Source organism: Dermacentor andersoni, chromosome 6 (assembly GCF_023375885.2).
Source record: "Dermacentor andersoni chromosome 6, qqDerAnde1_hic_scaffold, whole genome shotgun sequence".
Classification (NCBI taxonomy): domain Eukaryota; kingdom Metazoa; phylum Arthropoda; class Arachnida; order Ixodida; family Ixodidae; genus Dermacentor; species Dermacentor andersoni.
In genome coordinates this window covers 127,940,072-127,966,905 of record NC_092819.1, presented here as the reverse complement: position 1 = coordinate 127,966,905, position 26,834 = coordinate 127,940,072, and the positions used below count along the sequence as shown (strand labels likewise).

The 26,834-nt window shown below is 45.9% G+C and overlaps 1 protein-coding gene and 1 long non-coding RNA gene across 2 annotated transcripts in view; both read left to right on the top strand.

Moving 5' to 3' along the window:
• The window catches only part of LOC129382735 (uncharacterized), a 484,451-nt gene that overhangs the window by 195,486 nt on the left and 262,131 nt on the right, over positions 1-26,834 (top strand). The window lies entirely within an intron of this gene.
• The window catches only part of LOC126523535 (glutamate receptor ionotropic, kainate 2-like), a 239,018-nt gene that overhangs the window by 113,701 nt on the left and 98,483 nt on the right, over positions 1-26,834 (top strand). Inside the window, exon 3 of the mRNA XM_050172135.3 lies at positions 18,643-18,933. Within this exon, the coding sequence (XP_050028092.2) occupies positions 18,643-18,933 (291 nt within the window). The remainder of the gene's footprint in view (positions 1-18,642; positions 18,934-26,834) is intronic.

Genomic DNA, 26,834 nt, shown 5'->3' with positions numbered 1-26,834 from the left:
CGGTGGCTCGTCGACAATCGCGGCGGCATGCAACGGAAGCTTAAGAAAGACGCTAAAACGGATCCTCAGCAAAGAAGAGCGCTCGTAAACGTGCCGAAAGTTCTCGAAAATTTTACACGGCCACGCAAGAAGTTCTATTACACGCCAATAAACCCACGCTTTCCGGCGGGGGCGAGTAGCCAGTCCAGGAGCGATCGGTGGCAGCCATCTTTTATTCCTTTCGGAACGGCGCAGTCTGCGGCTATTCAGTAGAAAATTCAGTTTTGTTCGGCATATTAATGCATATTTAACGCGTACGCGTCACTTTGACGCGGTAAGTTTTTGCGGTTTTGTGACGTCGCGTGAGAGGCAGGTGAAGGGGGTGGAGCCCGAAACCTTTTGACCAATAGCGGAGGGTTAATGGCAAAAAGGCGTCGAATAACAAATAACTATATTTGTTTTGTTCGGTGAAATTATGCATAATCAGTGTGTACACATCATATAAGATGGGGAGCTATTGTGGTTTCGTGACGTGGTGTGACAGACAGGTGAAGTTGGGGTGGTCCAAAAAACTTGTTGACCAATCGCGGTGGGCTGATTGCAGAATTAGAATAGAAAAGTTTGAAATAGTTTTACGTTATAGCGCCCCAAATGTTTAAGCTAGGGCCGTATAACGTAAAACTATTCGAATATATTTTTATTCCAATCTCCTGGCGTCGAATTTGCGTAAGCGCCGATGCAAGCACCGGGCGGTTACCTGCAGGGTTGTCTGAAAAAACCAGTCGAATGCTCTCCTCGTTCATAGGAGGTCACTTTTGTTTGCTTTAAAAACGAATAACATTGAGTACACTGAGCGGCTTGTCTTATCTAATTGGCTGACAAGAGGCGAAGAGCACGCTCAAGTGGAGAGGGATTCGATGGGGCTGAGCCAGTGCACAGAAAATTGATAACCCGATGAAGAGGGTGGTACCGGCGTCTGCGATTGGTTCACTTTCCCTTACTAGCTTGCGATGGCTCGTCGAAAATCGCGGCGGCATGCAACAGAAGGTTAAGGTTGCAGCTAAGACGGATCCTCGTCAAAGAAGAGTTTGCAGAGCGAGGTCGTAAACGTGCCGAAAGGTCTCGAAAACGTTACAGGGCCACGCAAATAGTTTTATTGTACGCAAATAAACTCATGCTCTCCGGTAAGCGCGAGATAGCCAGTGCCTGAGCGATCGGCGGTAGCCATCTTTTATTCCTTTATGAACGGCGCAGCCTGCGGCTATTCAGAAGAAAATTCAGTTTTGTTCGGCATATTAATGCATCTTTCACGCGTACACGTCACTTTGACGCGGTGAGTTATTGCGGTTTTGTGACGTCGCGCAATAGGTAGGTGAAGTGGGTGCAGCCCGAAAACTTTTGACCAATTGCAGAGGGCTAACGGCGAAAAGGCGTCGAATCAGAAAAAACTATTTTTCGTTTGCTCGGTCAAATCATGCATAATGAGTGTGTAAACGTCATATGAGATGGGGAGCTATCGCGGTTTTCGTGACGTCGCGTGACAGACAGGTGAAATGGGGGTGGTCTAATAAAGTTCTTGACCAATAGTGGAGGGCTGATTGCAGAAATGGAATAGAAAAGTTTGGAATAGTTTTACGTTATAGCGCCCCTACCAACGAATTAGCAAGTTTACATGCCTAACTTACGTTGCAGCTAGTGGGGTCTTACTGTCTAATTTCACAGTTGTGCTTGCTCCCTATTCGTACTGAGCCCATTTCTGTTTTGGGGAGTGTGGTTGCGCGCTAAGGTAAAGAAATCCCCACTCCACACCCCCATATTGGTGGCGCCCGAGGATGCCCTTCACCAATCGAGCTCGCCGCGCTCGTGGATGCGTGAAGCTCATGCGATTGCGCTCACTATGGAGACGGACACGTTCCTCCTCCTCGATGAATTTGGTTAGATATCCTTACATCTTCTTGCCCGAGTCTCTTCATGCCATTTCTACGCCGTACAGGCCGAAAGCAGGCGTGACATGTTGTGCCGCTCTAAATGCCGAGCGAGAGTCTAAATGTAGCTGCGATAACGTCATGTGCGGCCCAACAACGGCACCATATTTACATACCATACGTGCACGATTGCGTAGTGGCTTCATTTCTCAACACAACGCTTCTAAACAAAGACACGTTACGGGCACAGTTGCAAATATATAAGCGATTATGTTTTGTTTACTTGCGTTTTTAGAAAGTGGCTGCCCCTGGACCGATTTTAAAGACATTTCATGTCAATATATGAGGCTGGCATGCTGTTGGGCCTTAGTATGAGCATAGAAAACACGCAATGACATGCCTCAACGTCGCTTTAGTTTGTTACTTTTTTCGCGTTTGGCACCACCTGTGTTAAGGCAACGACCCCCTACGCCAGTGACTCATTTGGTAGCAGTTTCCATGTAAGGACTCGTGCCGCGTAGTACCGATCTTACTGGGATTTCATCTACCAGCGTGATCGTCCTTTCAGTATTAGTTCACCTGCTCGAAAAGCTTATTCGCAAGGATTCCCTTGCTAAGTCGATTGCGAGCGAGCCTCCTTATTAGAATATACTGGAACTTCCCGTATCAGCTGTAGTTCTTTTCACGTGCAAGTGCGGTAACTTGTACGTGAGCCTACCAAGGCAAGTTTCGCGCGAAAGCTTTATGCAGTGCGGGACGATTCCTTACCGAGCTATACAAAGTGCCTCTTGAGCTCGTCTAAATAATTGAAATGCAGCGACTTGCGGAGCAATGTGCCAGTCCGCGCCGCACCTTCCTCCCTGCGGTAGTTTTCCGTGTCCGCTGCCAGAGCTATAGCACTGCACAAAGCGGCGCGACTCACTGCTTTGATGCCAAAGCGTCCTCGAACGCCTCGAAACGATGGAATAGCCTCGTGAAACGTGGCTCGCGCGCCCACAGGCATAATGAGCTCGTTTGTATGGGCCCGCCTGGCTCGCCGAGATATACACGCAGCCAGCTCAGGCGGCCGTACATCGAACATGAGAAGATGCGTGCGACAGCGCGAGCTCTAAGGAAGGCCTGGAAATTAAACCTACTCTCTTCTTCAGTGCAATTACGCAGAAGCCTAGATTCACATTTTGCGTCGTCTCGGTTACACTTGCGAGGGAAGAAGATATAAGTTAAGCAATGCACTTTTGGTCGATTTGTCAATACTAAGCAAGCATGACATTGTATAATGTTAGCTGAGAGATAAATACTCCGGCGCCATTAAAGATATATATATATATATATATATATATATATATATATATATATATACTGTACTTCATGGCAGGGTTCCTCGTTTGCTTTACAGATAAATCAGTGATTTAGTGTGTTCAAAGTATGGGCTATCAATTGAACCTGCAGGAAGCTTCTCAGCTGGTTTCGTCTTCTTCAATTACCACTGAGTGCTCTTGGGCCTAATGAAAGCCAGTGAGAAACGTAGGCCTTGCGGAACATCCCCCGAATACAAAAAAAGTCACTTAAAGAATAAATAAGTGCAATGGTTTATTTTACAACGAAAATTGTTTCCGATTCAGTCTTCAATTATGTTTTATTTGGATGACGTTATCGAAAAGCAATAATGTATACATGTGTAGTGTTTCAATTACGTTCGCAAATATATATACAAAGGCGATATACTGACACGGAATTTTTACGGTATACGGCAAAGAACATTGTGGTTTCTGTTTCAACCTTGCTTTAGGAAAAGCGTACTAAAGATAGTGTGTTTTACTTGGCGCTCGAAACGCCATGCGCTTGCGTGTCTGTGTGTGTGGGGGCGTGTACGCTTCCTATTTTGGAGGAACACGCTTGACTCGTTCAGAAAAATGACCTTTCTCGCTCGCTGAACGCTCTGTAAGTGAAAGCCTCAAATGCTTTTCTGTAGGGGAGTGAGATTGAAAAGGCTACTGGGCGCGTAAGAAAAAGTGAGAAAAGATCGATCTCAAGGAGTAATTTGCAGGCAAGGATTGCTGAGCCTGAGAAGAAATCCGAAGCTTCTAATTTATTAAAAAAGAAAGTGGCAGTTTCGCCCGAACGGCAAAGCATCGATTTCGATAGAAAATCCGCAGACTGCCATACTAAGCAAGGATAGTACGTTTATCAGCCGTATCAGCAATTGTAAACATTCACTTTCTACCTAAATTACCAAGCATGGTGTCTGCGCGCATAGAAAATATGAGCATATCGCACTCGATGGCCGCGGACACCTGCTGCCAAAACTCTGGCGTGAGGAAACGCGGCAGCAGCAGCGAGTGAAGTAACCTTCGTGCTGTCTAGCACTTCAATGCAAGCTAAGCGCCGAGGGCACACAGCACGCACGAAGCTAAGGGCCGTCGGCACACGCGGACTCTGCGCCCAATGCAGATCGCTTTCGGGATGTCGCTGCACCCGCGCGCTACCGACACATGCGCAGTTGCAGCCTTAGTAGACTACCGCCCCACCTCCCCTCCTCCCCCCGGCACCTCGGAACGTCGGACGCCTCACTCACGACGGGAGACGGCGCGCAGCGCTTTCCTCCCTTTCGTTGTGGTTGAGTTGAATGGAGTGGTTGCAGGCTACTGGTGAGATTAGCCTTGCAGTGGCTGCCGGCAATTGCTCCACCGTAGCGACACTTAAAATATATAAATCACACAAATCAGACACAGTTGTGGTTGAGATTGAGCCCCTCACGTTGGCTCCCCTCGCACGCTTTCACTCGCACATGCAGCGTAGGGTTCGCAGCAACGGTGTTACCGACCTTGGAAGTTACACGGAACAGCACGGCGACGGCGACGCCGATCACCGAAATGCGCCATGTGTGCCGGTATAATTGGTATCCCAGTAAAACAATACTAACAAAAAGAAATAAAAAGCGTCTACTTTTTTTTTCTTTTTATGTTTTTACTTATTGGTGTTGGGATGAGAATTGGGAACGCAGCCGTCATAGAGTCACCAGGCCTGTTTTATGTTGAGACACAGACGCAGAAAAAGGAGAGAGCCATAAATACGCATAGTTCAGAAGGTGAAATACGGAACACATCCTCTGCGGGAACTTCTTTACCAACTGCCGAGTTCTCTTCACACAGATCGTGGGACTGTTGCCAGCGGAACAAATGCGTTCATGGGCTTTTCTTTCATGGTACACCCAGACAGAGCTGTTCTACTATTGCAGAGATAAGCAGCATGAATTTCCAAGTGATACACAGCGGTGCTTGGTACTATAGGACGCGAAATGTGCGGAAGCCGTTCATCAGACGCGAAGAATAACGATGCTACCATCATCAATATCATCATCACATTTAAGCCTACTGCAGCACGAGGGGCTCTCCCAGGGGTTCTTCCAGGGGCTCTCCAATTGTACCTGCTTTGCGCCAGGTGAAATCATGTTATACCACTGTTTGGAGCTTGGTTTAGCGTAGGCAACGAATGCACGCTTTCACAGCTTGAGAACAGAAAGTCGACTGGCTTCATTCAAAAGTAAGAGCAGGTTTGCCGAGTGGCAGTGGTCGCGCCCAAGTCGGGCAGCCGCTTCGGTTTCAAGAAAGAGTAGGGGGCAATGACCGCCACGGCGGCGACAGCGAAGTGACGGATAGTTGCTACAACACCACAACGTCTTACCGTACACTACGGTAAAACCCATGCTTCCTCAACATACCCGCCGCGGTGGCTTAGCGGCTATGTTGTTGCGCTGTGAAGCACGAGGTCGCAGGACCAAATCCCGGGCACGGCTGCTGCGCTTACATAGAGGCGAAATGCAAAAAGAAAAAAAATAAAGAACGCCCGTGTCACGTAAATCGGGGCACGTTAAAGAATCGCAGCTGTTCAAAATTAGTCCGAAGTCCCTCCACTGTGGCGTGCCTCTTAATTAGATCGTGGGCTTGCCGAGTAAAACCCCACAATTTAATTTTTTTTTTAATTGCTCCCACAGCGTTTCAATTTTGGCCACGGTATGCGCGGCGGCCACGGGGAGCTCAAGCGAACGTTGCAGGTGACCGGGAAATTCAATAACTCGGAGGAACAAAACCCTTCAAGTAAACGAAAATAAACGGGAGTGCGGAAACGGGCGAAGTGATTAATGTGGCACTGCAATCGATGTAAGTTGAAAGAACGAAAGAAGTGTTCGGCTGCGAAGAAATTGCGAGAGTTAACAAGAACAAAAGAGGGACAAACGAGAATTAAAAAAAAAAAACGGACAACCAAACAAGGAAGAAGAATGTTTGAGAACTCGATCAAGGGGACCTCGGGCAACTCCAGCTTGAACGAGGAAGCAGGCCGGTCGAGCACGGGCAAACGCTGCACTCGGCACAGTTTTCTTTCATCCTTTTATTTGAGGTCTTCGCGGCCCAAGAAGAACTTGGCCTTTCCGCGCTTGCACTGAGCTTCATTATCGCCGTGCGTGGTCGGAGAAGCAGAGAAGCTCCCGTAGCGCGAACGCGCACAGAATGGCCTGAACTTGCACATTCCCTTTCGAGGAATATTTGTTGCACTTAGCGTTCGTTACTTTCTTTCGGTGTTTAGGAGCTTGAACCTCTCTGTCAGGCTGAACATCTTCTCTGCGAATATATTGCGGATGTTGTCGATTTGCCCTAGCGAAACGACTGTCGCTATTGTTTTATTCTTTATGCGAACGATCATGTGTACGCGTAACCGTGTTTTGAAAGCTCGAGAGGTAATGACGCTGAAATGGCAACCAGAAGGAACATCCACCGGAATATTCATTTCTTCGGCCAATGCATTCATGATTTATTATTGGGACAACTCCTTCAAAACAGCAGGAGAAATATAAAAGCGGCTGTTTTGAAACCACCCACCAATTTCCCATCTGCGGATGTTATGCAACTAAGATAAATTTTCCGGTAGTTTGTCCATTGAGTAGCTTCCTCGCACTTCACCACTTGCCACCTCAGTTTCAGCGCACTCGGCTTTACCCTTGCCCTTCTTTGTACCCTAGACTGCACTGTGTCCTTCTTTTCGTACATATCTTCGTTACTAGGTGTTCCTATGAACTTTGGTGTCCACGGGGATTCCTGGGCGTCCTCATGAGGCACTGTTTTCAAATTTGCTGAGTTGGCTGACGTTTCGCTGTCTCCTTAGCAAGTCTGTCAAGAAACGTCCCAAAGAAGCGAAACACAGTCAGATTTTCAGAAAGTGAAGTTAAACGTTGGGTATTGTAATGTGTGTCTATCGACTGCACGCTGCGCTGACGAGCGAAGCTTGAAAGCGGCACGCGTCGCTCTGCATGCTGGCGAAAGGGGCCATTTGCAAAGCAAAGTTTATGGCATGCAAGGGCAAAGCTGCGACACAACAATCCACTGCGTCGCCACTCACACAGTCAGCGCGTTCATTTTTGAAGGCAACGCGCTTCTGAATGTGCACTCTTTCGGCCCACAAAGGCCCTAGCTCAGCATTACAAGAGCACCGTGCGAAGCATAGTATGGCAAAAAAAAAAAAAAGGAGCGCACACGAATACTCTCGCAGGGCGCACAACCCATTATATGACAGAGACATTCTTCAGGAAGGCTTTCCTTCCAACGCGCACGTTCGGTAAGATCTGCACGCATGGTAATGGGTGTACCGAAGTGCACGTTCCAGCGATATCGTCGATGTGCTTCGCTGAGCCGGGAAAGGATTTTGCTCGCACCATCGACCAAAGCGCAGTGAACCTTGACCTTTCCCGATGTAGTAGAAACACTCTTGGATTTCAGTCTGACTTCCATTGCTCCCGGCGTGCTTCACCCCTTTCAATGCTTCTCGCGGTAAGTCCCGTTTTTTTCCGGCAATTTTAGCGCATTTTCTTGCCAGAGAACGTTCTTCTTTCCTGCTCCGAGAGAGACATGCTCTCGCGTTTCAGTCTTGCCTGTACGTGACCAACGAGCTTTCGTCTGCTCCTAATGGTCCCTCGTGGGCCGTATATGGCTGCCAGAAACATCTTGATCAGTGCACTCACATCGATGAAGGGGACCACGTGCCGACAGGCTCGCTTGTCCGCGTAAGAAAGACAACAAAAAGTAAAACCCTGGACGGCACTGTTCGACGAACTCTAGACCCGCTTTCTCTTTCAAACAGACGGCGTTTCTCTTTCTTTATATATTTTATTGGGAGGGAAGTCGAGAATAGAGGTCGCTTCTATGAACGGCCCAATATATTTTGATAAGAGTTATATGTAGTCAGTGTGGTGAGGCAATGGGAATTATGGGCTGACGGATAAACACAAACTTCTTGTCCAGCATCTGCCCATGTCATTGACCCTACACGTTTGGCCACACATTTTCGTATAGTTGCGTCCCATAATTCTGCAGTTATAAAATAAAATCTGAGAAATAAAATTATACCACCGAATTATCATCACGTAATACTCAACTCCGGATCACATTTATGAATGCATAAGGTAGAGGATTTTCACTCGGGAAAGAACCATAATTCAGCTAACTGTATCACAATGCTACAAGAGAACCATTTCGATATGGGGGGTTTTTAAAAAATCGCATTTCATTAAAGTTGAAAATCGTTTTTCGAAGAGGACGGTATGATTCCTCTCATACAGCCTCTCAATAGGTCAGGTAGATGAGATGCTGTCGCTGCTTCCATTAGTTCAGTATATTCAAATATGGCCTTAGCTCTGTCATATTTGCGCCATAACCATTGTGCGCAAATATTGAAACCCGCCTTATAGCATTTTCTGTATACTTGATTACAGAATTTTAATGAATATAAATAACAAATCTTAGCTAACTATAGGGCTACCCGCCTATTTTTGCAGCATTTTCAGCAAACTCCGTTTGTAGCAACTTTATCGCATATCACTAATGCTCCCAACATGTTATTGGACGCCCTCTTTATTTTAGAAATAAATTTCTCATGTTATATTTCTAGCAGAACTAAATTTGTAAAGAGTCCGTGAAAGGTAGTTTAAATAAATAGCAAAAAACACAGACAATATTGTGAAGACAGGACGCAAGTGAAAAAAACATGTCTTTTTGTGTATGTTACACGAACATCTCTTCTTTTTTCTGTTAGGGTTTCTGCGTGCATTGTCCAAGTAAATCCAGAAATTTTACTTTATTAGAAGATCTCAGAAAAAAAATTACTGGTTATCGTCTATTACATTTGTACAGTTAGGGCATCTACAAGACCAACTAGTTCATTTCTCGATTGTTTGTTCGTGCATTCATTCACAGAATTGGCAACACAATACGCCCTTTTTCAAGACCTTAAAGGTATGGAACAGCTCTTCCATGTACAATTCGTAGAAAGATAAAAAAAAAAAACTTTGAGTCGTCTTTTTTTGCTATCCCGTTTCTTGTTCGCACTAATATTTATGCATGGTAACTCATTTTGCAGTGGTACTAACCAAGAAACAAATTCTCAGCAACTGTTTTGTTTGTGGTGTGCCTTATTGCGTTGTGTCCTCTTGCGTTGTGTCCACTCACTAACGTGATCGCACAGAGACGGGAGAAAAGAAAGGTTAACCAGAACAAAAATCTGGTCTGCTGCCTTACACAGGGGGTGGGGGGCTCGTAGGAAAATGAGAAGAAAATATAGAAATGTGCAAGCAGAGCATAACGCACAATTACTCATTTGCCACGCACAGAATAGCCGTTAACACTTGCAAGTTGCAGAAGTCCTTGTGCAGGTTTGTTGTCCACAAGAATTGCAACAATGCGTTCGGAGCTCTTTGCTGCGACGGCTTGTGAGCGTTTAAGTGTCTCCTCGCGACCACAGTCACCACAAGCTACGCTGTCAGCCATTACAATGCGAAAGGCTAAATATTTTGCAAAGCATATTCCTAGCCATAGTCGACAAAGCAGGGTAACATCGCGTCGGCGGGAGACCTGGTAGGATGTAAACGTGGACCGAAGGGTACAGGATGTTCAGTTGGTTGTGCTGAAATTCTGGTGTCTTCCACACTGAGAGCGTGATGTATCTTGCCAGCACGCTAAGCATTCTGGCTGAATGTAACAGTGACAACAATATCAATTCTTGCGTGTTGCGATCAAGCGCTGACCGATAGATGTTATCGGCGCGATTTTTACCTCTGAAGCCGCAGTGACATGGAAACCAACAAAGTGCTATTTCACTCGGTTCTTGCTCGGTCGAACTATGAAAAGGTACTCTGATCTCAACACCAGTTCTTCGTATAGTCGACGCCGCATAGCTATTAGCAAAGACCGCAGCGCCGCTATCGGAGGGCTCGATAAATTTAATACGTTAAGTTGATCTTGGCTCGTAAGACGAAGTTCCGCAGCCGTAGATGTCGTCGGGTGGCAACGCCTACTAGAAATACCAACCAAATATATGAGGATATATATCATCAACAGCAGCATTTATTTTATGTGCACTGCAGGACGAATGCCTCTCCCTGCGCGCTCCACTTATCCCTGTCGTGCGCTAGCTGATTCAAACTTGCGCTTGCAAATTTCCTCATTCGAGCTTTTTCTGTGAATTGCTCTCCTCGACTGCACTTCCCTTCCCTTGGCGCACATTCTGTAACTATAATGGTCCAACCGTTCATCTGGACTGCCGGTTTCATGGACTTCGCAGCTCAATTTTTTTTTCTGAATGCCATATAGAACATAGCGGGGATTGGGTGTAGGCCTGTTGGTGGTTCATGATTCGGGAAGTTACCGCAAGAAACGCACGAGACGAAGAAAGAGACAACACCAAGCGGTACTGAGAAATAATTATTTAATGAAACAAACACCAGGGTTGTATAGATCAGACGCGTCCACCCGAAAAGCAAAAATAAGCAATACATAGAGCGACTTTCCACAGGAGTGCAATACAAATACTAAGATAAACGCTGAAAACTGCTGAGGCACCGAACACGTGTGCGTCACATGGTAAGAAACAAATGGTCTTTCTGAGAAATTGCAACTGACGGCGGGCTAAGGCAATCACCGTCCTTAAAGAGTCGCATGGCCACTGCCTCTATATTCTCGCTTTCCGACTGACCATTTTTTCTGCCGATGATCTCAGTCCATGATAACAAAAGAGAGCAGCCCAAGCAGCTACGGCAATGAATAGCCAAGTTCGACCCTTCAGCAGCCCCCAGAGAACGCTCACGCTCACGCGAGCGAATGTTAATACACCTACCGGCTTGTCCAATATAGACCTGCCGCACTTAAGTGGAATCTACGTGTCGTGCAAAGGAGGACGTTCCACGTACGCCGCCAAGGTTTGTGAATGGTGGCGCTGGCTAACACTCCCAGGGTTTTACTAGCACAGAGAAATACCCAAGAAAGTGGATGGGAAAACGGCGCCGCGGTAGCTCAATTGGTAGAGCATCGCACGCGAAATGCGTAGGTTGTGGGTTCGGTTCCCACCTGCGGCGAGTTGTTTTTTCATCCACTTTAATTTCCATTAATTTATCATTTCTTTATTTCATTGACTAAGCACAAGTAATTTCCCCTATGTTGTCCTTGGTGTCAGTGTTTGTTGACTTCTTATGAGATGACTTGTCGTGCAAGGCACATGTGAATTTGTAGGCTTCATTTCTCACGAGGCCGAGCTTGTGGTTGCCCTTGCCATCATGCTGCACAACTTCGAAGGTTTACAAGGTGTTGATAGGACATCTACCCCATATTTACCACAAATATTTTTAAGATTATGGCAAGCCCTATGTATATATGGAAGCACTGCAAAATTCTAGCCTGTTCATAGAAATTGACAGTTCTTTGTCTATTTCCCGAGACTCAACAAACAGCGATTCGCAAATGAAAACAAAAGAGAGCTCGGAAAACCCGCCTTTCTCAGACGCCCCACTTGAAGTTGAAAAGAAGAAAGCTGCTTATGAGCATGAGAGTTCCCTGGGGTCTGCTGGAGAGTCGAACTTGGCTAGTTATTGCCGTAGCTGCTTGGGCGGCTTTCCTTTATTATCAAGGAGGGATTATCGGCCGAAAAAAAAATGATGAGCTGGAAAGAGAGATTGTAGAGGCAGTGGCCATGTGGCGCTTTAGGGATGGTATTGCGTTAGCTCGCCGTTAGTCGCTATTTCTCAGGAAGAAGTTTTGTTTGTTTTCATGTGATACACACGTGTCTGGTGCCTTAGTAGTCTTCAGCGTTTTTGTTAGTATTTGTATCGCACCCCTGTGGGAAGTTACTCTGTGTTTTATTGGTTTTTCTCGTTGCTTTTCGGGTGCACACATATGTCTGGTCTATATAAGCTTCGTGTTCGTTTCGTTAAATCATCAATTGTCAGTACCGCTTCATGTTGTCCCTTTCTTAGTCGCGTCTGTTCCTTGCGGTAACTTCACAAATCATATAGAATATCAGCTATTTCCGTTTGCTCTCTGACACACCGCATCTTTCCTGTCTCCTAACGTTACGCCTAGCATTTTTAGTTCCATCGCACTTTCCGCAGTTCTTAACTTTCCTCCGAGCTTCTTTGTTAACCTCCAAGTTTCTGTGCCATACGTTAGCCTAAGTTGAATGCAGTGAGTGTATACTTTTCTTCTCAGCAGCAGTGCTAAGTTCCCAGCTAGGATATCTCAATGCATGCCGTATGCAGTCCAATCAATTTTATTCTTCTGTAAATTTGCTTCTCATGATTAGGATCCCCTGTGAGTAATTGGCCTAGATAAGCGTACTCTTGCACACACTCTAGAGGCTAACTGGCTATAATGAATTTTGATTTCCTTGAAAGTTCAGTGAACATTACCTTTGCCTTCTGCATATTAATATTCAACCCTACTTGTAGACTTCCTCTGTTAAGGTCCTGAATAATTTGTTACAATTCATTCCCAGCGTTGCCGAACAGGACATCGTTATCTGCAAACAGAAGGTTGTTCAGATATTAGCCATTGCTCCTCACTTCTATGTCTTCTTCGAGACCGTGTGTAGCCAGCAACGCACGTGTTCCTGAAGGCACTTCCTTCGTTACGAGATCTGTTATCTCGTGTTGCTTTGCTTTTCCGTTCATCTCTGGCCTCGTTGCCGCCGTGCCTCTCCCACTAATTGCAACATCCCATTATATCAGTATTTTTATTCTGCATGCCTATTTCCAAACCTCGTCCTATATCTGACGCTGCTGCCGCATCTGCACCACTCGTTCATCCCAGTTCACTCTCTTCTGTCTCTTATCGCGGCCGTGTCTGGATGCTCTTGTTGATGCCCTGGCTGGCTGCTTTACCCTGACATCCAAGGCTGCTTCAGGGACTGCTTGCATGCTGCCCAAGACCACCGCTTTTCCCTCTTTTTTTCTTCAGTCACCATCGATCTGAGGCAGCAGCGGGGCGAGTGGATGGCTTGAGATTCGGCGACCCGGCGAGCCAGGCGGAACAGCCGCCGAGCAGCATTCTTTGCTCCAACACTCGCTGGCGCGTCTCGGTTTGTCCGTCGCAGTTACGCTTGTTCTAGTGTGGCGAGAGTGCTCCGACTGCGCCATCTTGCCCGTGTTTTCCGTCGGTTGCGCGATCTGTGCTTCGTAGCTACTGCGCTAGCGTTTCCATTTTCCCTTTCTTTGGGGGCAAAACGCAGCCGTGTTTCCTTTTTTCTTCTTCTAATGTTTCTGCTGATAAATGCTGCCACCCTAACGGAGGAACATTCAAGTCCGAAGAGGCTCTTTAGGGAAACCGCCAACCCTCTGCTTTTCTCAGGAAGACCCCGTCCCATTCTACGTATCTGCGACAGGAAAACTCGCTTCATTCTGGCACTGGCGAAGATAAAGGATGCTGGTAGTCAAAGTGAATGTTCGCAACATTCAAATAGAGGAAAATGTAGAATTCTTCAATGAGATTCGCCTTTCCTAGAAATAAGGATAGCCCGGAGATGTAGAAAGAACGTCGTTACAAAGAAGACGGAAGATATGTGACGACTATTTCTATAAATTACCCCAAAAATTGCGCTGCACATACTGCTTGAGGGTGCGGTTGAATGACTTATATAAGATGTATTGGAAATGATGTCCCCAATTTGTTTATTTAAGACAATGATCGAAATGAAGTGTCCTTCCGTTTCTCTCTGCTCTGCGGAAAGTCAATGCATTAGCACTCCTAATTGTTACAGCTTTAAAGTCATTCATGGTCTACTTAGGTAGGTAATGCAACTTCCCTTGTCGTTTGCGTCAAGCTGCTCCCTTTGGGAATAAGCTGTTACGAGGTTTGTATCCGGGAGCAGTGGCTTGGATAAAAGCTCGTGGACTTTGGATAAAAGCTTGTGAATTGTTTTATCGCGCCGGTGCTCCGTACTACTTGGCCAGAAGGTGCCACGCGTCACTGCCATCGAAACGCCGTACACGTCTGAATAAGGTGTAAGCCAAAACAATTATGAAGACTTTTGCTATTCCTCCTGCTTTCAACGCTATTGCTGCTGGAGAAGAATTGGCTCTCGCCATGGGCACGCGCCTCCCATCTGCTCGAGAACAATTGCTTTACAATGCACACAACGTCGTCTTCGATCGATATAATATTGCCTACTGCAGCACCCGAAATGCACATACAAACTCCGCTATCCTAGCAGTCTGCATGCTGCACAAAACTCCGAACAAACTGCCAACCGCCAGAGCTGTTCGATAGCGCAATGCTTTGAGCGCTCGGCTTTCAAGTACGCGTAAGTGCCGGGCCACTGTGCAAAGTATCTAGACAGGTAAACAGAACACGTGAGCGTAGGGTGAGCAAGAATTCCGTCGTCTGCTAAGTGTATCGTCTGGTCTGTCCTGTCCGTGCCACCGTGTTTGGTGGCACGGACACGTTTCTAGTCGCCTGCGTAACGCACTGACATTGCTTCAGTGAGAAATTGCAGCTGGAGTGCCAGCAAAGTGGGAGCCGCGCATTGAAATGTTCCATTCCGACAATGTTCCCACACTTCTACATTGTAGGCATTACTCATCTACCTACCGCTCTTTCGTGGGGGTCATTCACTAGGGTTCACTTCGACTCACCCTAAGAATCGCGAAACACTCACTCCTGCAACCCTCTGGCTAGGATTTCAGCAGCAGTCCTTACTTGTATGATGCCATACATATATATACGAGGCCAGATGAATGCGCAGATGTAAAGGAAGTTCTGTTGACTTGGGCATAGTTTCTTAACTGTAAGACTCAATTTCTTTGATTTTTTCTGACGTCGAATAGCAGCCAACATACGACAAACAGCTGAGGTTTCAAGATGGTATGACGGTATCACTGGACGTTCACAGTGTCCACAAAGGGCGTATACAGCGTTCACGAATGTAGGCTTCTAACACTTTCAAAGGCGTCTCACATGATATTTTGGGAGGTTCATTTTTTTGCGGTGAATGACGGACAGACACCTTTAATCCCTAAAGAAATACTCGCATGCCTCAGAGTTGCCTCAATAATTTGCTGTAGTAGCTTTATTGCAGCCTGCTTTGGTTTTGTTTCTGCTGTGTCTTGATGTCATGACGCGGAAGGTGATCACTTGGAAGGGGGGCGTTCTGACGTCTCGACACTCATTTTGGCTCGCTCACTCGCCTTCCATGCTGCTAAATCGGCCGTAGCAGAATAGCGCCAGAGTAGGCGAATAGCAGCAGGAGTAGGAGAGCAGCGACGACCGAGTGAGCCGCTGCGATTGTCAAAACGTTGCAATGTCCTGCTCATATGGGAGTACCTTTGACGTCACAACTGAGTAACCACTTTGCAAATTAAACAGGAACTTGCTTGAACAAAGGTATTATGTGTAATTATTTGAGCCTCTCTGACGCTTGCTAGTATGTATATTGTTAAAGGGGGGGGGGGGGGGTGTAAGCGGTCATTGAGGCCTAGGAACGCCATTTCAGCAGAAAAGCGGATAGACAAAAATATCTTATCAGTGCTCCATTAACACCACAGAAATAAAATAAAGGAAAGGGAAGACACAAACGAAAGCCTCTGCAACCATTTCGATGGAGTTTGTCTGATTGTCTGACGCGGCGCGAAATGCCTCCTGTATGACAACGGTGTCGCACGAAAATAATAAGTTTGCCAAGCCTGTACATAGCCAGTCATAATAAATCATAGGGTTTAACGTCCATAAGCGATGTACTAAGAGGAACGCCGCAGCGAAGGCCCCCGGATCAATTTGGAACCCCAGAGGTTCTTTGCCGTACGCAGATAAAATATGGCACACGAGCGTGGTTGCATTCAACCCGCGTCGTAACGCGGCCACGATCGTAAATTGAACCTACGGCCTTGCACTAAACCCGTACGACAGCGTGGTTACAGAACTAGGGCGACGTATATTCTCATAATTTGATTAAATTATGGGAAACGCAGCGAAACAAAAGCGCTAACAAACAAGGATTGCTGTTGCAGCAATTATCCTTTGTACTCCTTGTTTTGTGCGTACGTGTTCTTTCGCTCTGCTTTGTTTTAGCTCATCATGTACCGACTCGCCTTGATGCCATCACGTGACCCCTATGTTTCGGAAGCTTGCAAGGCTTTCGCCGCACAAGGGGCCGTGCTTGGAAGACTAGTCGTTAATATTGTTTTGCGTGATATACATGGCTGCTTTCAGGAGTACCTTCCATATATATATATATGCTTATATTGTACTTTTTGATGACCATGTGCCCACTCCTGCAATAATACCTATCGGGATTGGCAGTATTATGAAATGAAAAAAATATATACACATATACATATATATATATATATATATATATATATATATATGAGCCTTTGACAAACGACTGACAGACTCCACGTTGTCACCCGATATTGCTTTCTATTGCTGGATACATGTTATATAAAAGTGTTTTTCCGAACGTGAGAAAATCCCGCAAATACACGCAATATTACCGCGCAACTGGCCGCTCGTGGCACTTTGCATGTACTCGAGCTTTACTTTCGCGCTGGGAAAACACTTTTATGTAGCACATATCAAGAAACAGAAAGCTGCGTTGGGAGTATTTCAGTTGTTCTACAATTTTCTCATTGACACTTTTCACCTAATTATATTATGTGATAAATTGGTTAATTAATAAGGACTAATTGTCTAGTTAGGCGGAAAGCAAAAGAATAATCGGAGTACCTCCAAGCGATATGAAAAACACAACTTTAGTTCTGTTCAGCTACGTGGCATTTGTGTATTTTTTATGGTTGGCTCAAATTACGTGATACAACCTGTACATAACTTTCCAGCTGGACTTTTAATGTAATAGTAAAATTCTTCACGTCATGAACACAACAATACCAAACCATTTCCAAAGTGGCCGCTTTTCATTTACAGTGTACGGAAAGTACAGATCATTTAAAAACAATAACGAGTTTTGCAAATAGGAACGTGGGCTGCTTGCAATTGAAGATTTGTGGCGTTTCTGTTTTCATCCTTTTGTTTTCTCTCTTCGAGATTTTACTCTACGGGATTAAAAGTTCTAAGTTCTAGAACAAGCTTTTCAAAATCAAAAGGTGGGAAAGATTTTTTCAGTTGTGCTTACCCCGTTCGTGCGTATAGATGCGGTATCAGTGGCTATAGTCTTGCTCGACAAATACAGTACACGAGCATTGTGCCTGCGATAATATGGGTTCACCTCTGCGTCTGTGTTTCAGTCCCGGGCGGTTATCGATTCGTCCTTACGGTGAAGGAAGCTCACATTTGCTAGTCACCCTTCTAGACTACGGTGAGGGAGATGGCTCTCAGCCACCTAATGAGAAGTTTCGAGGTCGATAGTCGCGAGAAAGATGGCGTTAAACTAATTACGCTAATTGGAAAACAATTTGCAAATGTGATTCGCAGATGGCGAATCAGGGAAGCGGATGTTATCTGAACACGTGGCAGCGAATAGTAACCAAGAAGTTCCTGTTGTGAGCGCATTACGGTGCCAGTGTAGGCGAGTTGGTATATGCCAAATGACTAACAAGCAAACAAATATGTTTATTTTTGGAGAAGAATACAAATTTTTTTTGGAAAGGCAAAGACTAAAGGCGAGAATACTTTACGAGGTATTTGCCCCTTGATTGTGAGTGACGAGGATGAAGGTGCGATTATCAAATAGCGAGATGTAGTCCTATCTGTGCTTGTAAACTCACTCTGGATAAATGCTGGTTTCGGGCTAGAACAACAAACACAAGTCGGTTCGTTTTTTGATTGTTTTAGCGCGCGTGCCAGCGCCCCTTTCAACTTAATAACCACTATAGAGTGAAAGGAGACTGAATTCATATGTATGTACGCATGTATTGAATTGAATATTGCTCGTTCATCCAAGCGAGGGTAGGCTGAGACTAAAGGTATAAAGCCTGACAAAGGTCGCAGCCCCCGTAAGTGAAGTGACAGGTTAGACAGCAGGGGCCCTATAACGTAAAACTATTCCAATATGTTTTTAGTCCAATCAAACGCTCCTTTAATTTATAGGAGGTCCATTTTCTTTGCTTGTATGTATGTATGTATGTATGTATGTATGTATGTATGTATGTATGTATGTATGTATGTATGTATGTATGTATGTATGTATGTATGTATGTATGTATGTATGTATGTATGTATGTATGTATCCCTAAAGGTACCGTCGCGTTGATAGTTAAGACTCTCATGTACTCTTCTGCCGCGTCCTTGCCTTCATGGTTTCCTAGCAATACATCCGCACCAACTCTTCCACTTTACCATTTTGCTGTATTTTGGTTGCGCGAGCGCGCAGCAAATTGAACGCGACATACACGTCAGTGCAACACCACTTTAAGAACAAGCCACGCGTAGCTGCTCAGCAACCTGAGCGGCTGGCACTTCATCTTCTGTCGCAGCCTGCAAGCTGCTGTCGATGGGCGTGATGGCCATCGTGGGACCGAGTTCAGGCCCCGGTTCTGCCGCCGTGGACGCCGCGTGCAAGCGGTCACGTGTCCCCCACCTCGTCACCCGTGCGCCGGGCAGCGGCATCGGCGACGGCGGCGTCAGCAGTGACGAAGGCAGTGGAGACTCGTCATCCATCTCAATCCGTCTGTCACCTCGGCGTGCCAATCTGGGATCTGCGCTGAAAGGACTCTTGGACATCAAGGGCTGGTCGTCCTTCACAATCGTCTACGAGGACAGCCTGAGTAAGTGGTGTGCTGTTTCCTCACTGACAGCTGGTATGCAGAGGCGAATCGCTTCGGCGAGTTCTCGAGCAGCTGCCTCTGCTTGAAGAGGACACTGACGAGAGGTATTAAATTAGTTAATGCAATGTGTTCGTTTATAGTCTATTTTAGTGATTTACCATAATACGTTTACTCATAAAAGACGAAAAATGGTCAAAGCTTTCATTTCCTGCATTTCGTGCCGAAACCCCAGGGCTGGTATGTGAGTGCGACGTCATGCATTGCTAAGCATCATTCGTATTTTTCCCTTTTCAGGCTTGCGCAGTTGCTTTGCTGGCGTACTCAGTGAATTTTCCCATTTGGTAACATAGCACGAAGTTGACCAAATGTTTCTGGATGTGCTGCTTGTGCAGAAAGAACGCCCTGCGTTTTCTGTGCACGCGTTACTGTCTGAAACAACAAAATCTGATGCTTCCGCCTTCGAAATAACACTAGACCTCGCGATTTATCAAGCGACCATCAAGAGTGTCAGCTTGCAGACTGCTTTAGGCGCTGTACCTTATTCAGAACGCGTGTATACACGTTTAGGCATGACAGCGGCCAAAAAAAACCCCTTATGGTCAAAGAAAGAACGTGTAAAACCATACAAACCCGTCCTGTTTTACATTTCTATTCTGTGTTCGTCCGTGTTGCGTGCTGCCCTGCCTGTAGTTAAGGGATAAACAAAGAACCCCAACCCATAGTGTTACGTCAGTGAAGTTAGGTTTGCATGGAGAAAATATTCGAGGCTGTCTTATCCGCAAAATTGAACCCAATGCGGTTCAGTGGGGCAATGATATGAGCAGATTTAAGGGTTTTGCTTGCTAAAAAAGAAAAAAAAAAAGAAGAGAACGTAATCGCAATTGCTGGAGAAATCTAAGTCGCCTGCCGCGTAAGGAGCATACATTTAGCAAGCCGAAACGCATCGGAATAATGCCTTCTATATCATCCTCATTCCCCTCCTTCTCCCCTCCCCCCACCAGCCAACGGTCCCCAGAGAAGTGCCGTCTAGCTGCACTGCGCCTCCTCGTCGGCACTTGCTATTTTCACTTCTCAAAAGAAGTGCTGGAGAAAAAAAAAAAGAAATGGCGCTTACTCGAAGCACGTTACCGCGCCCACGCAGCCGCGGTGTCTGGTGGTGCCCCGAGCGAGTAGTTAATTAGGGAGGGATCTCACTTAGGCGTCTCCAAAGGGTTGGAGAGGCGCGCGAGTCGCAACATCCCCGGCCGGTCTGCGTGGGTGAGGGGATATTTTAAAACAGGCGTCGGGAATCGCTTTCCCAGATAACGAGCAGCCCTTTGCGCTTTCGCATACTTGTTTATTGATTTTTTTTTGCGGAAACCACGAAGGGCAAGTGGACGGCGCAGCGGTTACCTTTCGCGTTCATTGCAACTGTTTACTTTCTTCCTTTTGTTTTTCGTCTTGAATGGCGCCTTTGTTATGTTAGAGATATTGATTTGGCAATTATGCAGCTTGCAGATGACCTTGCTCTCTCGTCAGAATTTTGTGTTAGGTCTTAGCCCCCTGTGTTGGCTGAATTATTCTGAACAAAGGTGTTTGACGATTCGGAAAACTCTAACGAAGCTTGAAAATGCCATCTGCGTTCGAAAGACAATTCGTAAGCAAACCGCCGCCATTCTAGAAACAATGCGAACATTTCGTTAGCTGATTGACACTCGGCACTAATGGTATTGGAACCGAAATGTTATCAGGAACCGCAGGAAAATAACGCGATAGCAGGCAGTAGAACATAAGCGAAATTGCATTCGTTAGCACAAATGAACAAAACTAAACTATCGAGAAAAAAAAAGCCACAGTGTTCGAACTTCGTTTACGGGCACTTTGGATAAACTTATCCTTTCGTTGCAAATTTAAAGACTCAGGAAACTATCGTGCACGGGAATGTGCTTTGTAACAAGGCAGTTTCAATGCGTGAACCTCATAGTGCTAGTTTTTCTAAGACGTTCATTTTTTTCCTTTGCTCATCTCATAATGTTGTAGGTCTCACTGCATGCTTAATAGAAACCATGTGGCTGTCGTTGTGAAATGAACAGCTGCATATGTAATGCATTATTGAATTAGCCCATGATGGCTTGATGGTGGTGTTAGAGTATTAATGGCTGAGGGCGGTTCTTTAGCTCTCGTTACCACTTCAGGTTGTCGTCTTCGAGCGTTGGAAGATAGGATATTTTCACAAATTACAACTTTTAATTGCGCGAACTCGTGTGCAGAAAGAAAAACACAACTCCGATCAGACATAGCGGCGAGTGTAGTCACCAGTCGTGAATTATGTTCTCCCGGGTCCGGTTCCTCCGCTCTTTACATTCTTACATCCCTTATCGTGCATTCTGTAGCGGCTTTGATTCCCCTGTCTGCAGGTGACGCTCCAGAGAAATTGATTTCCTCTCTGTAACTACCACGCACACTTATCGGTCGTCTGCTACTGTTCTTTTGAGTGTCACATACATCAAGTTGATACTTTACTTTTTTTAAACTGAAACTACCGTTGCCAATTTTCGCCTCCGATGCAACAGTGTTATACCGTCGCTGGATTGTGGTGGTTTACTTAATCTGCATTGTAGTAGTTGACACGCCAATGTGGCACTGCTGCTGGGCCGAAGATACTATACTGAACACGTCTTGTTATTTTGTTCCCGTTATGACGTCCAACGATGCCTTCTCCGCGCAGCGTTAAATCAGCTGCAATCACGGCGTTTTATCAGAACTGAAGATTCTTGAAACATGGCCACACGCGTTGTGGGTGCTGGAAGTGTTGCTATCAGTACCTTAAATCAACTTGTCCTTGCGACCGTTGATAGACTTGGCGCGGTGCTTGAAGTGCTCGCCCAGCTACTGTTCTCTCTCTCTCTAATTCTCCCATGTTATCATTTCTCGTCCCTTTTTTCGCTTTTCCTAGTGAAAAGTAGCAAACGGGACGTGCATCTACTTAACCCCTCGCCCTTTCCTTGCTTCTTTCTCCCAGACTAATCGTTGGCGCTAGTGTGCATTTGAGAAAGCTCCCCACTTCTGTCGACGCGCGCAATCTGATAACGCAGGCGTCCTTTGCTGCAGGACTGCCCACCAGTTTCTAATAAAATGTTATTACTGTACACGCCTCTTGCGCCGAGCGACAATTCGCTAATACTCCTAATACGAAGAAAGCGAAAGCGAACGTTTAAGTGGCCGCTGGTGGCCTATCACGCATGCTCGCTGTTTTTATGTGGCTTTACTTCAATAAGGATGGCTCGGATACCTGACGTTCGCTAAAGAAGGAACGACAGGGAGTTTAGCCGTAGCTGCGGCTGGTTGGCTGCTCTTAAAGGGAAATGCGACATAGAGATAAGAAAGATGTTGACTCGCTGTGCGCGCACTGGCAGATGAATGTTCCCTCAGAAGCACCCGTATGAGCCGATCGCGTGAGAGAAGTACATTCTCGCTTTTATGGCTTTGCGCATTCTGGAGTTCTTCAACCAAGGTCCAAGAATTTTTGCTTCTAAAATGAGTCCGTCATTATCCCTTTGCAACTTCTGAGGAAGTTACCCTCCACCAAGCGAGTGCGCAAAACGTAAGTCTATGCAAAATGACGACAACCAATTTATCAAGGGTACACACTTCAAAAACCTTATAATTGCGAAGTTACGCTAGCCACGGGCAATTGTGTGCCTAACGCGCACAGATCGCGTAACTGGTATGCTGCGATATTTTCAGAGGCTAACAAAAGTTAGGCAACGAGACATCGCACTTGTCCGCTCAGTCGGCATGGTGTGTGCCCCTAGCCGGAGTCTTGACTTCGCCTTACGTTGCAAATCAGAAAATCTCGGCGTAAATGCCTAAACCGACAATTTACCACCAGATACCACCAGATACCATCAGATCGGAAGGCCGCATCTCTGACGACAAAGAATGCGCGCTAGGCGAGGCTTGTGCAAAAGTTGGCATTTGAGGAAGACTAAAGAAGCGTAGTTACTCATCAGCATGTCAAAAACACTGGTGATCTATTACATTACGTGGCAAAAGACGTTGCTCTCAAAATACTGGAAGATCGAAAGCTGCATGAACCATTTGATCTTAGCACAACCTATTTCACTAAATATTTCTTCCAGTTTAACATATCGTGCAATCGTGCAAAGGCTACGTTGAAGTTACATTGGTATGTTAATAATTTTGACATTATTACAGCGTTATACCAAGCACGTATATTCCGGTATTCGAGCTTTATATCTATTGACTGCAGCTCATATTGAGGAGCATACTTTTTTCTTTCTCGTTGCCACATTATTTTGGCTGTATTGAGCTCACTTGGTGCATCAGCTTTGAATAACTGTTGCATGCTCCCTGTTCTGTTTTAATGTTCATGTTCGTCTATGTCGCGTCATAGAACACCATGGACTATGTAAATTTTGCCTTAACAATTAGCATAATATGCCCCTCTCTTATCAAGAAATTTCGCGAATGGTGTGTTGCTTTTCGACACAGCGACAACCTTCTGAAATGATTTTTTTTTATTATTATCCTCGTACCTTCCAGTGCAAAAACTGTCCTTATAATTTCGGCACATTGAACCGTCGAAGAATAAAAGGCGGCATACAGCGTTTCGAAGAGACACGTAAAATAATTCTGCTTTCGCGGCCCACATTACAAAAAAAAAAAAAAAAAAAAGATTAGAAAAAAAATATTTCGGTGAAATGAAGGATATCGCTTCTTGCCGCAAGTTATGTGCTTTCGAAAACCATGCACGAAGCAACATGCCGGCGCACTGGGCCTCCGCTCACGTACCTACAAGGTCGTAAACGCGTTCGCACCGTTCCTCGACACTTAGTTCCTCTATTTAAATACCACACGCGCGCAATGGCGACATTTCAGCTCGCCCCAATGTTTTTATCGCCGTACGCGCTCAGACACCTTCCAATCGTGCTCACCAAAGACTTGGAAGTGGGCCACGTTCTTTTTTTTTTATTATTTCTTGCGTTGCCGCCAACCCACGGAGCGGCGCAATGGCAGCAAAGGCCCGCCGAAATGCGAGACGGGAAAAAAAACACTGCAGAAAAAGCAGGACATTGTTCGCCAACCGGGTTTAATGTTTTTTGCCTTGTCTCGCCCGTGTGCGGCGGATAGCTATGCACCCCTTCGCGACTGCGTTCGTTTGTTCCCTCAGTTCATCTGCTTCCCACCGGATGCTCGGGTGCATGACCTCGCCAAATGCACGGGCTAAGAATGCAAGAACGAAAGACAAATATGAGTGTACGAACGAAACCGTTACACGGAGAACACGAAAAGAAAATCGAGTGCGCTTGGGACAAGGAAGTGCCGCTTCACTGAGATTTGTGTACGCGCTTCCGTACATGTATGTGGCCACATGTGTGTGTGTGCCTGTTTGCGCGTGTATGCGTCTGCGCGTTCGTGTGTGCACCTGAAGGTGTACGATACTCCAGAGTGAAGAGCGATCCTATTTCGTATCAGGGCAAGTGGAGATGGAGGCTTGCAGAATTCCATTTGCGTTTGCATTCCGAATTCCTACGTTTCACCAAAGCGTCCTTCAATGAGTCGGCTTTGTCACCCGTCTCCAGTTTGTTCTCCACTCCACGCGAGGTTTGTTTACTTTGACCCGGTCTCCACGCTTTCGTTTAGTTGAGGGGATTTTTTCGGCGTTGCCTGAGTTCGTGTTTCTTTCTGTTTTGTCCGCTCTGAAACCGCAGTCCTGCACTGGGAAGACCAGCTATGCGGAGAATTCCGTGCTTTCAATGTGGCTTCAGCGGGCTTATGATGTAAGTAAATAGCCGTACATTAAAACAAGAAGGCAAGCAGAAGGCAGAATGTCGTGTTGTAAGCGGCACTTTTTCCATGTGTGGGAGCAGTAGACGCAGCCGCAAATAACTTGGAACTATCGTTCCTTTGGTTGTCAGAGTCGCTGAGAAGCGCGAAAAAGATATTGTGCTTTCTTCTGCTTTCGGATTTTGCCATCGGTTGTTTTGCAAGGCAACGTAGTTCGCCTCACACGCTGCAACCATGCATGTCTTGACTCATGAAAATGCACCCTCATTGTCTTCAACGTACCATGCGGCAATAACAACAAAAGATTCATGCTGCATCTCACCAGACCGCACCAGCACCTGCTAATTTAGGGACCAGGTGGCAATATAAGCTAAGCTGAATCTCTTAACAGCGTAAAATATAGTGATGTGTCTGCGCACAATACGCCACACGCCACCAAAATCTCTCGATAATGAATTGGCGTTAAATGGGTGTACTCACGAAAGAAAAAAATATTTGCATGAAAACGTATTGGGTTAATTTCAGAACATCGTTGAAATTATGTGAACTGATAATACGCAGCTGGTTTTTGTGTAATGGTAGCAGAAGACGGATATTTGACGTCGGTGGAATTCGCGAATGCATACAGTCTTGATATTGTTCCATATAAGATCCACTAAGTAGAACATCTTGTGAAATATTTCAACTTAATAATTGGTCTTACGTGAATTGAACATCCTTGAGCGTCGGCTCTTCCTTCGGTCGAGCTTCTTTAGCACTTCTAATATCGTTCCGCCTAAATGTCGTTAGGTGGAACATTCTATTATTGTCATACGTGCGTTCCGCCACCTAAGTGGAACACATTTGCAAAAATATTGCACGTACCTTGCGGAACTTATCCGGAACGATATTACCACGATACTGAAGGCCACGCTTACTGAACATGATGATTTGGAAGCGAGTACCACACTACATTACAATTTATTTGGCTCCCGCGTTTATCCCGAAGCGGATATTCATGAACGTAAGCAAGATTTTTCCTCTATAAGTCAGCTAGGTTCTCAATTTCGAACTTTGGGAGCTGTTCAGCGCTCATGCCCATCAAGCTTTAAAGAAATAATAATGATGAAGAAACACGGAGATATATGCTACGAGGCGTCGTCGGAACCACGATATGGAGGGACTTGTTGAGTCCCGTGGGATTGAAAAAAAAATCTTTATTGTCGTTTATTCTTCTGCGTATTTCGCATATTCCGGTTGTTATGCTTCCACTGCTGTCTTCGGAAGCTGTTTATTTTCCATCTTGGTTCGGAGTTTGATGTTTCCCTGCAAGGAGTCGATCATAATAACCCTTCAACAAATGCGGGCGTCGCATTGTAAGGTGCGGCTGTGTCTGCTTCTTCCATTATGATGGCGTTTCTTGCTGCGCCTACCGTAACTTCTCGTGGTTCTCTTATTTCCGAGATGGTTTATGCCTGCTCGCTGTGTTTTTTAATAGAGCGAGAGTAGCTGCCATGGTTGAGGTCCTACTGTCAAGTTCAACTCATTGCGGTGTTATTCGCTGCGGAGTATAGCGGCGGAAAGAGAGAAGGAAAACTCACATAGTTGAATTAAGTTGGAGCTGGTTTGCTACCCTAATCTGCAAAACGAACAATGCAATAGTAGTAGAGTTCGGTGCAGTAGAACTTAATGTGTATTAAGCTTAGTAGCTTTTTGTGAGTGCCCCTTTTTTATATATAAAGAAAACGTAAAGTGGATGGAAGGAAATTGAAATTGGCAGAAAAGAAAGAAAAAAAAAGGACAGAAAGCGAGAACGAAAGGGTCATGAAGTTTTGCCGTGCACGCACACACACACGCATACAACCGCGCAATCAAAGGCCGTCGTAGAGCCCAGGGGTATTTGAAGAGTGCAGCAGTGCTCTGGTGGCTTTGTGTGCGCATGACGGCAGGGTCTATATCGGGTGTAGTGGCGAAGTCTGAGCTAAAGTCGCTGCAAGACGTAGTGTTGGGCCGTGTGCCATTGTGCATCTTGGTGTACGCACGACTTCTTTCGACTCTCCGCGTCTTTCCGAAGCGCGGTCTGCACAAAGGTTACCCCCTTTCGCTGGTGCACCGCGTTCAGCTTCAATCGC